Raw genomic sequence first — 13,171 nt, forward strand, 5'->3', positions numbered from 1 at the left:
GGAGGGAGAGAGAAGGTCCGCAGCAGGCAAGGGGAGATGGAACGGGGGCGGCGTCGGGTGCCCCCGAGGCTGAAAGTTAGGGAAACTGAGGCAGGGGCTCGGCACCCCGCCGGGCTCGGCACCCCGCCGCCCCGCAGAGCCTCCGCTCCGGGGAAGGGGAGGGAGCGGGGCCGGGGCAGGCTTAAAGCGGGCGGGAGGCGCGGTGGAGCCGCACCGTCGCAGGGCGCTTGTGCCGCTTTAAGGCGGTGCCGCCGCTCCGGGCTCAGCCAGGCACCGGGAAGAGGAACTGGGCTTTGCACTGCCGGGTCGGGGCGAGCGCACCGCCGTGCCCCGGGCGGCCCCGGCCCCCCGCCCGCTGCCGCCGCTGCTGCCGCCGCCGCCGCCGCCTGCTCCGCGCTCGCTGCAAGGGAGGGATGGGGCGGGGAGGGGGAGGAGGCGCTGGGGGCGAGGACGGGCCTTTGCATCCCCCCCCGCACTCCCCTGCAGCCCCTCTGCTTCCCGTTGCATCCCCCTTGCATCCCCCCCGCTCTTTCCTTCTGCTGCCAGGGAACGTGCTTGCCAGGGCCGCCTGCTTGCAGGGTGCGTGCTTGAAATAAAGCCCCCCCACCTCGCCCGGAGATCCCCCCCATCCCCTGCCCTGAGCCCCCCTCCACCATGATTTTGCTGAGCAGCTTCTTGCACCTGCGGCCTCGGCGCTGCGGCCCCTTCGCAGGGCTGGGCAGGGGGCCCGGCCCCGCAGCGGGGTCCCGCAGGGCTCTGCGGGTGCTGGTGGACATGGACGGGGTGCTGGCCGACTTCGAGGGAGGCTTCCTCAAGAAGTTCAGGGCCAGGTACCCCGACAAGCCCTACATTGCCCTGGAGGACCGGAGGGGCTTCTGGGTGTCGGAGCAATACGGGCGCCTGGGACCTGAGCTGAGTGTGAGTCTGTGCATCCCCCGGCTCTGCGCGTGGCTCTTGTTTGCTCTGCGCCGTGCAGTTGGAGCTCCGGCCCCGCGGGACCCACTGGCCTCCGGTTCATGGGTGCAGCGCTGGGGAGGGCTGCGGGTGCTGGTTGGAGCTCCCAACAAAACACAGGTATAGGTCTGCACGCAGGAGGGCTTCCAGCGGTGCCTCTTTTCCCAGAAATCCAGCGTTTTTCATGCACATCTGTCTCTTTTCCCTGCATGCATGGATGGAGATAAAGGCAAGGAAAAAAGATCTTTGAACATCTGATTGTTCTAAAATATCCCAAATTGCATAGCTGGGTTTTTCTAGCTCTGATTTGGCCAAGCTGCTTGGATTGATACTGTCCCTAGATGGATTATTTACTTCCTCAACAGCAATGTGAGGGGTGGGACGCAGCAGAGAAGTTGAGAGCAAACCGTGCAATTGATGCTTCTTGTGAGGGCTTCCTTAAAATTAGCACAACCCCAAGCCCTCCCATGCCTGAAAATTATTGTATTCATTTTAATAATTAAAGCCTAAAAGCAGAAGCTCTCTTTATGTTGCACTTAATCATTCAACGAAGGGCTGAGTGCTGCAGAAAGTCGGTTTCTGCCTCTACAAGTTTCCCATCTCGATGGGATGTCTGTCGTCTCATCTGCAGATTGCAGTTGCACGAGTGGAAAGGTGTTACAGCAAATAAAAATACTCTTGTCGTTAGTGGTATGGTGGCTACAAGGAAGGGAGCGTGAATAAGGTCCAGGACTTTCCTACTGGCAAAGTCCTAAACAGCTTGATGAGCTGAAGGAATAATGCGTCCTCTCTAGCTGCGACTGGTGAAAGAGAAATGGAGGACATCATTCATGCAGTAAAGCAGATGCTAAAAGTTTGGCAGGGGTAATGCATGATAACTCTGTTTTTTTTTTCTTGACCTTAACTACTTTGGATGTGTTAAATGAAGTGAGCTCATCTTGTGTCTGCTGTGATCATGTAAATCCACCAAAGCCTTGGGCTGAACAAGTAGCAAAACTTCCACAGACCGACTTCAGGGCAGCCCTGATTTCACCCGTGGTTTCAGACCAGGGATAAAGAGAGTAGGAGCCGCTCTGTGGCCACAGGCACATGGGTCGTTCCAGTCCCCCCTCGTCAGAAAGCACCATCGACCTGCTGCAGTAGACCAGAAAATAGGAGCCAAAGAGTCCAACAAGCTGAAGGTCCCAGCTCTGAAAGGGAGAACAACAGCTCAGCAATATGCCGAGCACACAGACCTGGAAGGATGGCGAGCCCTGGACGGGCAGGGAAATTGCTCGTGGGGAGAAATAAGAAGAAGGAAATCGAGGCTCTGTCCTGCTTGGCATGTGGTGGGATTCCCAGCCTGGGGGATTTTTCCATCTGCTGGGCAGCGTGCTGGCTGCGGTGCCGCAGGGAGTTATTTTGGCTCTGGGAGCCAAGCGGGTCTTTTCTTCAAGATCATCAAGCTTGATTGCAAAATGCTTTTTGACATAAGTGGAAGCAGAATAGCTACGGAAGTCCTTGCTGTAAGAAGACACTTCAGCGCAGTTTGAAGTGCTTTGCTGCATCAGACCGCATTTCTCAGATGTCTCTTGTGCAACTACAGTCAGTATCTTAAAAATAAAACATCACGGCTCACCGGTCTAAAGCAGAGCAACTGGAGTTTGAAGATTTGCCTGGCCCCGTGGCAAACTGTTAGGGTAGCTGTTCTTGTCTTGGTGCCAGGAGGCATTTCTGCTGGCTGTCTTGCACCAAATCAGCATGTTTCATCTTGGACATGTATGAAGAAGGCTTTTCTTCCCTCTTCTGAACCACCGATGTTTTCTCAGGCAAAAGGGAAGAGTGCAACAGTTGATCTGAGTAGTCTCTCCTTTTAAGTTGGGTGTCTGGTCTTCTCGTGTTACCTGGGATTTTTTGAGAAATACAGGGTTTGATTCTGGCATGTCATGTTAAATGCCCTGTGCCCAACTACATAACCGGTTCATGCATTCATCTTCCTGAGAGCAGGCAAGGTGTGCAGCCAGCGTCTTGGCAGCAGCAGGATGAAGCATAATATGACTCCCCGAGTGAGCCCTGTGTTTGCTCTGGGGCGTTGCTGCCCTGAGCCTGGAGTTCCCAGCAAAGCCCCAGTTGCTCGTGGTTGCCTGCTTTCTTCCCCCAGTACAGCTGTAGTAAAGGCAAAACATGATGGGACAGACTAGATTCCCACTCATCAGGCAAGAGGGAGCTGCAAGTCTAGCTCTTGTGTCCAACCAGCCTATTTGTTGCTATGAGCTGTAAGAACCAGCACAGAGGCTGCTCTCTCCTACCCCGATGCTCTGCCGGCTCCTCCATACCCTTGCAATACAAGAAGGCCAGGATGGGTTTAAAGTTCCTTTTGTCCCTATTCCCCTGCCTCAAATACAGAAACAGTGCTGCTCAAAATCAAGATCAATCCTTCAAGGTAGGGCTCCCTTCAAAACTTCTCCCTGCCGCATCTGCAGCTGCTCAGCTACATTGCAACGCCGGGACACGGCTGCTTCCTCTGCCCGCAGCCGCGTTGCAGCACTCCCAGGCTGTCCTCCCCGAGGGCCCGGTGTCTGTGCAAAATAATTGCTTTGCTTGGCAGCTGACAGGCCGTTACCTATTTGAGGGAGCGCGGGGGATGCTGTTCTTTAGGGCTGTGCTGGACCCATCGCAGGGAGCCCCTGGACTCTGCCCTCGTCCCTGTGGTCTTTCTCTGCTCTGCTCTCCCCGTGTGCCATACCAGAGCGCTCTGGCTGCTGACCTGGATGTTAAGTGTTTCAAACCCTTGCCTGGAGATACTCTATTTGCCTGGTAGACCTTGCCCAGGCGTCCCTGAGAAAGAGCATCTGCATTCACCCTGACGTGTAGTTCATTCTATAATATACTTTCTCCTATGAGAGCAGCCTGGCTGCTATTTTAAGTGATCTGATTCAGACAAATAGGCCAGACAGCATCTGTGGCTGAACAGCATCACGTTACAGCAGGGCTACCAGGCCACGTCAGCTGGATCCACGTGGAAGTGCCCCTCCGGACACGGACCCGGGGTTTGGTTCGGTTCTGGACAATCTCTTGTGTTTTGCCTTGAAGGAACGTGCTGCTCCCTCTGTATCTGGGGCTGCAAAGGCAAAACCAAGCCTGCTCCAGAGCATCTGCGATCTAAATTGTATGGGATGGGTGCAGGTTAGCAGGTGGGGAACAGAGGCACCCACAGATGCAAGGCAGGTTAGCAGGAGGGGACAGGAGCCAGGGCTCACTTTCTCATTGTCACCATGCTCTGTCCTAGCAAAGGGTGGGGAAGGTGCACATGCAAGGAGAAGAGTAGCAAGAAGCCCTGTGCAGTGACTGCTCTCTTTCCCCTCACAGGAGAAAGCCATCAGCATCTGGGAATCCAAGAACTTCTTCTTCGAGCTGGACCCGCTCCCCGGGGCTGTGGAAGCTGTGAAGCAAATGGCAAATTTGGCAGAGTGAGTAGGAACTTGCCCATGGTATTGGGGAATGGATGGGAGAGCAGCAGTGGCTTTGCAGGCTCATCCTCCTCTTGGCAGAAGCACTGAATGTGTCATCAGTGTTAAAAATGCCTACCAGCCCGCCGGGCATGGGAGGAAAGAGAGGGCTTTGGCTTCTGGAGCAGTCACCAAGAAAATCAGCCACGTGCAGCCCCTTCCCTTCAGCTCTCTGTTCCCAGCAAGGGTGGCAAAAAGGGGAACATGCCTGTGTCACGGGTGTGGGTACACGTCCTGGGGGTGGGATCCTGCGAGATGGGGGATTAACATCTCAAATTACCCTGGTTTGATCTGTGTGTGGTGGGGCGTCTGCTTTGGGTGCCTGCCTGCCTAGGCACTGAGTGGGGTCTTGCAGAGGCATTTCAAGGGGGAGCAGGGTCTGATCGGCGTGTTTGGCCATGGAGTGACACTCTGTCCCCGTTTCTGTCCTTGTGGCAGCACGGACGTGTTCATCTGCACAAGCCCAATCAAGAACTACCGCTACTGCCCTTACGAGAAGGTGAGCAGGTCCGAATCCCAGCTCCCCCTCCCATACCGCACTGCCTGGCAAAAGCCAGCTGACCCTTGCATGCCTCCAGCTGTAAAACGGCAGCGATATTTCCCTGCTCCACCAGTTCTGTTCCTGAGCATCTTCGCAGGGCGGCAGCTCCGCTGTCGGCCGAGCTCTGCCATTTGCATGCACTGAGGCGCTTGGTCTTAATATTTCATCACGATGTCAAAAGCTGCTTGGCTTTAAAAGAACTTGTGCTCTAGCAGCATCCAAATTCTTCCCACTAATGAACTTATTAAATGAGATGTCCTCCCCGTGTGGAGGCCAGGGCTCGTGCCGGGCTCTGCTGCCGCTCTTGCCCTGTCCATCAGCCTTCCCGTGCCCGTGCTCACCGCTCGCCCCTCGCCTTCCAGTACGCCTGGGTGGAGAAGCACTTCGGCCCCGAGTTTCTCGAGCAGATCGTTTTGACGCGAGATAAGACGGTGGTTTCTGCTGACCTGCTTATAGATGACAGACCTGATATAACAGGTAAGGGAGGTGCAGGGTGGCAGGAGTGACCAGAGGCAGCACCAAGGGGCAGACGGCACTGCGGGGTGATGGGTGCTGGTCCCTGCCTGGCTGATTAGGCTCTCGTTAGGGGTTTGTGTCCAGAGGCTCCTCATGTTGGAGTAAGGTCAACCTCTGCGTGTCGTGGAGGAGTTGTCCAGAGGGCCGACCTTGCTTTGCAGGGGCTGAGCTGAACCCCAGCTGGGAGCACGTGCTCTTCACAGCCTGCCACAACAAGCACCTGGAGCTGAAGCCCCCCAGCCGCAGGCTGCAGTCCTGGACTGACGACTGGAAGGCCATTCTGGACAGCAAACGCCTGCCGCCCGGCCGGGCCACCTAAACCTGCAGCCACCCAGGGCTGCGGCCACCCTTGTGTCCCTGTGGAGTCCTGCTGAAGGGTGAAACCAGATGGACAGACAGATGGACGCTATCCCTGCTGCGGAGAGGAAGAGGAGGGGGACCTGAAGTGCCACGGCCACCTGGCTCCAGGGAGCAGACCCCAGCCTGGCTGTGCCACAAGGGACCAGCAGCAGGATTGACCCTGTGGGCCTGGCAGCCCGGCTGGGGGACATGTCCTGCCAGCTCTGGGGGTCTCTGTGCTGCGTCTGTGCCCCCCACGAGGCCAGCCCGGGGTTTCTGACAGACGAGGTCACCCTCAGCGTGTCACTGCCCTTGTCCGGTGCTCTGGTCACTCTCCATCCTCCTCTCTGTGTGGCAGTCGGGGATCACGCGGGTGGTTCGTTGCATCCTCGCAGGGCTTCGTACCAAGGGGCTGCCTCAGGGGACGTTTCCCTCCTGGCTGGCACCCGGCTCCAGGGAGAGGGGTGGCTGGAAGGGCAGGGGGAGCCGGCAGACGCTGCCCAGGCTCCCTGCACCGGCTCAGCTGTGCTGTTCCCTGCAGCTGATAAAACAGGATGGCTACATGCTTCCCTGCAGGAAGAGTCCCTGCAGTGGGGTATGGGGACAGTACCACTCCTCCCGTGGATCTGGCCATTGGGAGGGAGCCCTGAGGCACCATCACACCTGAGACGTAGCCGTCCTCAAGCTGGCAGGAGGGGTCCCTGCTCGCCCTCGTCCCTGAGGACCTGCCACAGCTTAAGAGCTGGAGCTTTAGAGCTGGTTCGGGATGAAGAGAGGGGCTCTTCTCGCACCTGCTCATTGCTCATGGGCTGCTCACCCTGGGCATCGCTGGGGCAGCGAGCAGGCAGCGAGCAGGCAGCGAGCAGGCAGCGGCAGTGCCAGCATCAGCCCGTCCTGGTGCAGCTCCTGCAGGAGCTCGTGGCTCACGCTGCCAGCCGGTGATCGGACGGTAGCTCCTTGGATTTCAAAGCCAGGGAGGTCTGCACATGCAGGCTGCATGATCAAAGCACCCCATCTTCCTCCTCCTGGTAGTGTCCGACATCAGCCTGCCAGGAAAGCTCTGGGTGTGCATCCACTGGGCTCCCTGCTTCCACGCAGAAGGTCCTGGGTGCTGCATCCCACCAGGGTCAGGCACTGGGACGGTTGATGCTGCAGGACATCCTGAAGTTTTTGGTGTGGAGCCGCCCAGGAAGACGCTGCTGGGTGGAGAAGGGGTGCTGGTGGAGGAGCTACGGCATCGCTGGGAAGTGGGACCACGGGTGTCCGAAGGGCAGGTTGAGGGTTGCGTTGGTAGAGGATTGTCATGGCTGCATCCGCGGATGCTATTTTCAGTCCTCGCATACCACAAGGGAAGAAGTTGAGGGGATGTTGCTGTTAAAGGCTGGGGAGCCCAACAGAGGTGCCCGCGAGGCTGTATCACAGGGTTAGTTTGTCTGCAGCTGCCTGCGGCTCCGCTGCTGTCCCGGCTCTGGACGTCTGGGGACAGAGCATGCTGCCAGCCCTGCTCACCTCGTGCCAGGATCCCTGCAGCGAGGTGTTTGGCCGCCTGGCCAGCGCGAAGGGGCTGTGGCATACACGGCTGGCTGTGCCAGCCGCCACCGCCGGATGTCCGTGCCAGGGCTGCTGAGCTCTGTGAGTGGGCAGCGCTGTGGAAGCTGCAGCTAGGCACCGAAAAGGGAGCATTTGGACCAAGGGACGGCTCCAAGAGGGATGCTTTTTGCATAGATGTGCCCACAGCGTCTTCCTCCCCTGCCCAGCTCGTTCCTGCACCAGCCCTTGAACTGCAGCGACCTGGCTGGCACTGGCCGCAGCACCCAAAAGCAGCCGCTGCAGCTTCTCCGCCCGGCCTCGGAGAAGAGCCGTCCCAGCTGCTGGGGAGAGCCGGGCGTCCCCTCCCTGCCTACGGTGGGAGCCGGTGCTGGGCTGCCCCAGGCAAAGCCCCGGGGACGCGCCGGGTGCGTCATGGCCAGCGTGCGCATGCGTCACTGCTGACACCGCAGAGGCCATGCGGCCCCCGCTCCCGCCTGCCCCCACACCGTCCGGGATCCCACCGCACGCTCCTGCTCTCCTGGCCCGAGGACTTGCTGGCTGCAGGAGTAAAATTCCCCGCTGGGACATATAGCCCCATAGGCGGGGGCGGTAGCCAGGTCTTGGCCAGGGTTAGCCACCCCGCGCTGCTTGCTCATGCCTTTGGCTTGCCTCTCCTCCCATGGGCCCCGCAAAAAACTATGTGAGATCAAAGCTACATAGCTAACAAATAACCTATTTCAGCAGCGGCAGCCGCCCCCCTGCCACGTCTGGGACCTGGAGGGGCTCGTGAAGTCGGTGCTTCCGAGTCTGTGCCTTCCCTGGCTGCTGCGGGGCCAGGGATGAAGCCCACATTGTCTCAGGGCTTTCGGAAAGCTGCCCCATCTCTTGGGATGGGGTGATTGCGTAAAGACAGCGCAGTTTGGCCCATGGCGGTGGGAGTTACATACCACAAGGATCTTTTTTTTTCTTTTTTTTTTTCCTGTTTAAACCACTGTGTGCTTCTCCGGGTGGTGGGTTTGGTTTGGGGGGTGTATTTGGGAGGGGTGTTTGCAATGTGCAGCCACCTGAGCCGCCTTGGCCAGGGCGTTTGCAGTTGGGGAGCTGGGACAGCGGCTGAGCATCATGGCCCCTTGGCCCCGCTGGCTGCTTGCCCCTTCGTGTAGCCGGGGCGGCCTCTAAACCACTCATTTGTGACAGGGGTCTGAGCTGTGTTTTTCCCAGTGGCACCATTTAAACATGAGTTGCCCAAGCTCTCCAGAGCTTTCTCGCTGCCCATCCTCGAGCCAAAACTGGAGCCGGCATGTCGTTATGGCAGCTGCCCAAAGCAGCCATCCTCCCTCGAGGTTGGGGCGGACCCAAGGGATGTGGCTCGTTGGGGGCCAGCGGGTCTTTCCCCCTTGGTGGGACGTGTGGTACGGTAGAGACCATGTCGGTTCACGCCAAATATACTTGAAAGCAGAGCTGGAGTTTCTCATGCATGAGGCTCCGACTCGACGCACAGAAATCCCGAGCAGGTCGCTGTCCTGTTTGCTCTTGCCAAGCTCGGGGCCGGGAGGTGGCTCTCCATCGCCCGACGGATCGACCTTTTCAACATTCAAGCCTGTCTGTGGCCAGCTAAGATGCACAGAGCTTTTATTTTTAAATGCACATCTATAAAACTGAGGCCAATGAGGAGCACTGCAATAAACACTGGGTTTTATTGGCATCCAGCTTTGTAGAAATGGAGTTTGGGTTTTGCAGTTTCCCACCCATGGCTCTGCCCTCTGCATGGGGACGGGGGGGGTTCACCTGTGGGCTTGGGCAAGTCCCCGTATCCAAAAAGCCTGAAACCAGCCTCCAGCAGTGCCATTACCCCACTAGACAGAGTCCCTGTGGCAGAAATAGGGGTGGATTTAGGTAGCTTCCTAAAGGATCAGCTTCCTAAAGATCTTTTATAATTAATAAAGCCATAAAGTGTGTCTCCCGTTGGGGGCTGCAGAGCAGAAGCAATAAAAGGGGCCGGAGCTGTCGTGGGCTGGCTCTCCCCGGGATTTTGTACCTTGTCCATCGCTGTGGGCTGGTCCACATCCACGCACACAGGCTGCAAGGGTCCACAGGCTTCCCCTGCCTGCCGTGGGGCCGTGCCACGGGTGACCCCTGCGCTTGAGCGGCACTTGCATGCTGTAAGCAATGCCGTAGCCCTGCCAGACATGCAGGATCGAAGGTGGGGAGGGAGGACTGCAGGACCATCCCGACAGGGCTGGGACAATCCCCATTTCTGGATCGGGCTCCGGGGAGGGATGCTCCAGCCAGGCAGTGGCCCACCCCAGGCTCTCCTTGCCCTGAGCACAGTAGCCAGGATCAGCACAGGAGGGAACGAGCACTGATGCTGGGGCAAAGCATGGGACTTGGGTTTTTTCCCCTGGTATTCAGTGCAGCACTAACTCACTACCACATGCAGCTTTAAAAACAGCTTGATTTTTCTCTTCCAGCTCAGAGTGCTGCATTAGATGGTTGCAAGCCCTCGGAGGTTAAATTAGCCTGTTCACTGGCGAGTCCAATCATGCCACATCTCAACCCCTGCCTAGATGCTACAGCAAGCAAAAACGTGGTCTGTGCCATAGCTTGTGCCCGAGATGCGCGTTTCTGGGCCTGAGCCGGGGTCAGGAGTGTCCCGCAGGAGGCTGTGACCTGCCCCAGCGCACCGTGAGACAGCGGGGAGGACGGGGCATTTGCACCGGGGCTGGGACACATGGTCCTCGCACTGGTGTGACTCCAGGACACGACACGGGTGCAGGTAGATCGCATCGATGGGCTGGAGGTGCAGCCCTGCTGGAGCTGGGACACCCAGGGGCTCATAGCCAGCATGGGGACGGGGCGATTCAGCTGCCAGCTCGAGCAGCACAGCCTGGACTGGGTGTGCATCCCCCCAGACACTGCTGTGGGGCCCTTAAAGCTGCCCCAGGGCGGGTTTGGGCAACAAGCACCTCTCTGCCCTTGCAGCTGCTTTTTTGGGCGGCCTGCAAAGCCTGGTGGCAAGCGTTGGGCCCCAGCTGCCTTTCTTTCCCCACCACCCTCACCCCGCGGTGGAGGTCCCAGCTCCCCGGAGCAGTGGCTGTCCTTTTCCCGGCACAGGGACAGAGTCAGAGGCTTTGACACCAGCCCTGTCCCAAGCTGCCATGGCGGTGGCACCAGGGATGTGGCATGTGTTTGCCAGCAAAGGATGGAGCAAGGTGGAGGGACCGCATCCCCACCGGCCTGGCGAGGGCTGGCAGAGCATCACGAACCGCTGGCACGCAGCTGACCTGCGGGTCTGCGTCTGCGTCCGCTCCTCCACGCTCTCCTGCGTGCCTTTTTTTTCCTTGAAAAGCTTCAGGTTGCAGATATCGCATATCTTCCAGGTGACAAGCACAGTTTCCAAGGCAGGCAGAGGCAGAGAGGAGGGTGAAGGAGGTGGTGGAGACCCGACCCTGGCCCTGAGCACAGGGGAGCGCTCCGGGCCGGTGCCAGTGGGAGCCTTCGCACCCTTCCCATGGCCAGGGGCTGCTGGGCGAAGGTGGCCGCGGCCAGAGCAGCACCGCCGACTGCGGAGGAGAGGACGCCAAAAGCAAAGATGCCATCTCTAACGTGTAAGCACTGCCCTTGGCTCAGGGCTGAATTTGGGCATTGCCCAAACTCACCGGAAAAGTTCCGGGAAGTTTGGGTGCCCTCCTGGCAGCTGGCGCAGCCACTGCATGGAACCCCTCAGCCTCAGGGAATTCACCCCGAGAGCAGCCTGCTTCATCCCGGCCCAAGCTGGACCAAGTTTGCAGGACCTGGCAGGGTGGGAGCAAGCGATGCTCGCTCCTGGATCCCTCGGAAGCTGTCGCCACGCGGGTGTTCGTAAGCTCTTTCTCATGTTGGCCGATGCCCAAATAACTCCAAGCCAATGCAAAGCCCAGCGAAGGGGGAGAGTGAGGGCTGCAGGGGCCGGCCAGGGTCAGCCCTTACGCAAGGGCGGCGGGTGATGTGGGACCGAGCCAGGGCAGGGGCAGCGGGAGGGTGAGTCACCCAAATACGCAGGAGGGGAAGGAGCGGAGGCAGCGATGGCTCAGCCGGCCGGAGCTTTGCTTCTGCAGGGCCGCCCTGCCCGATTTCGGGAGAGGAGCAGGATGGTACCCCCGGGTCACTGCTTGGGTCCGGAGCCCAGCGCTCCCCGTGCACCGTGGGCAGGACAGCCGTGTCGATGCAGGAGAAATATCCACTAGAGGGGACTGTACGATCGTGTGTGGGAGCGTGAAGCTGCCAGCCTGGCCGCAGAGCAGGATCCAGCTCCTCCGGCCGCTCCTCCAGTCCTTCCCAGCCCTCAGCCCTCCTGGTTATCCCAGCCCGGCCTCCCAATGCCCTCCGCATCCCTCCCGCTGGGCACAGCTTACCCAGGCCCAACCGGAGCACCGTGGGGTACCGAGAATGCAGTTGCAGCTGCAGGCGCTGGGGAAATGCGCTGGGATGGCCCCAGCCAGCAGCTGAGCCCCCACCCAGCCGCTCGCTCAGTCCCCCCCAGCAGGATGGGGCAGAGAATGAGATGGGCAAAACCATGAAAAACTTGTGGGTCAGAAGAGGAACTGGGGATCTATAGGGTCCATGTAGAAAACATCCCTGGAAAAAATGCAGGCTGTAGGCCGCCGGCAACTCAGGGCATCCCCCTCCTCCTCCATGCCTCCCCCCCGGGACCCCAGGGCTCTCCCAGGGCTGAGACTGTTCATCCTGTCCCTGCAAGCCCAAAATCCCCCAAGGACCCGGGCCATTACTTTGCTTTTTCCTCCCGCTCACCCCGAAGCCGGAGCCCATTGTGGGGGGCAGAGGGGGGGCAGAGCTGTGGGTGGCGAGGGCAGGCGGAACCGCGGGGGTTTCTGGTGGTTTCCTCTCGCCCTCCCCTTCTCCCCCAGCACCACGATATCGTTTCCCTCCTGGTAGGATTAAAGGGCTTTGTTTCTCTATTTGTACACAAGGACTTAAGTAATGCGCTCCCCAGAGAGGAGTAAAGCTTCCCTTGCCCCAGCAGTGCTGAGGAGGCCAGATCAGAGCCCACGGTGATGGGCTGCATCAGCTTTCTCGTGTCACACACGTTAAGCCCGTCCTCCTGGCAAAGATTCTGCAAAATGTTTATTTGTGACTGTGTTAACAAACACGCTTGTGGAACACGTTGTGTTTAGACATGAGCCTGCCACCCTCTCCCTGCCGCGCCAGGGCTGAGCCCATGGGCGATGCGGGGCTGGGGCTCACGGCTGCCAAACACTGGGTGCTGACGCTGTGCCCACACACACCGCCGTGGCCAGCAACCCCAAGCACGAGGCCACCTCGCCTGCTATTCCCACCAACCACCAAACCTGCCAGCAACCTCCCGCCAGCAGATCCCTCCTGGAGGTTCCCAGCTCACGGTCCTGGAGCAGGGGTGCAGCCAGGGTCTGACCGTGATCTCCTACAGCCCTGGTGTCCTGCAGCCGCCGGGACATGGACACAAGGGCTCCAGGGATCCCGTCCAGCCCCATAAATACCCATCATAGAGGAGGACACTGGTCTCAGGCCACCCCGTGGGCAGACACCTGTGGAGCTGAGCTTGCACACCCCACTCCCACGGCCACCCTCAATGGGTCTGAGCCCGTCCCCATTGCTGGCACCCTCGCCCGTCTGCTCCTTCTCGGCTGGCGGGTGCCAGCAATGCTCCTGGGACAGAGAGGGTGCCTTGGGGACCTGGTGCTGCTCCTCTCCCAGAACAGACTCACCCTGAATATATACTATTTTAAACTTTAACTTTCCAGACTCTGGGGGAAAGTTGCCTTGG

The 13,171-nt window shown here is 59.2% G+C and overlaps 1 protein-coding gene across 1 annotated transcript; it reads left to right on the forward strand.

The window, feature by feature from the left end:
- Window positions 1-450: 450 nt before the first annotated feature.
- On the forward strand, window positions 451-9,078 carry NT5M (5',3'-nucleotidase, mitochondrial). The gene is made up of 5 exons (XM_075165415.1): window positions 451-918; window positions 4,303-4,403; window positions 4,881-4,941; window positions 5,346-5,460; window positions 5,661-9,078. Exons 1-5 carry the CDS (start codon window positions 655-657, stop codon window positions 5,816-5,818), a joined length of 699 nt encoding a protein of 232 aa, XP_075021516.1. The 5' UTR covers window positions 451-654; the 3' UTR covers window positions 5,819-9,078.
- The last annotated feature ends 4,093 nt before the right edge of the window (window positions 9,079-13,171 follow it).

Source organism: Calonectris borealis, chromosome 16, assembly GCF_964195595.1.
Source record: "Calonectris borealis chromosome 16, bCalBor7.hap1.2, whole genome shotgun sequence".
Taxonomy (NCBI): domain Eukaryota; kingdom Metazoa; phylum Chordata; class Aves; order Procellariiformes; family Procellariidae; genus Calonectris; species Calonectris borealis.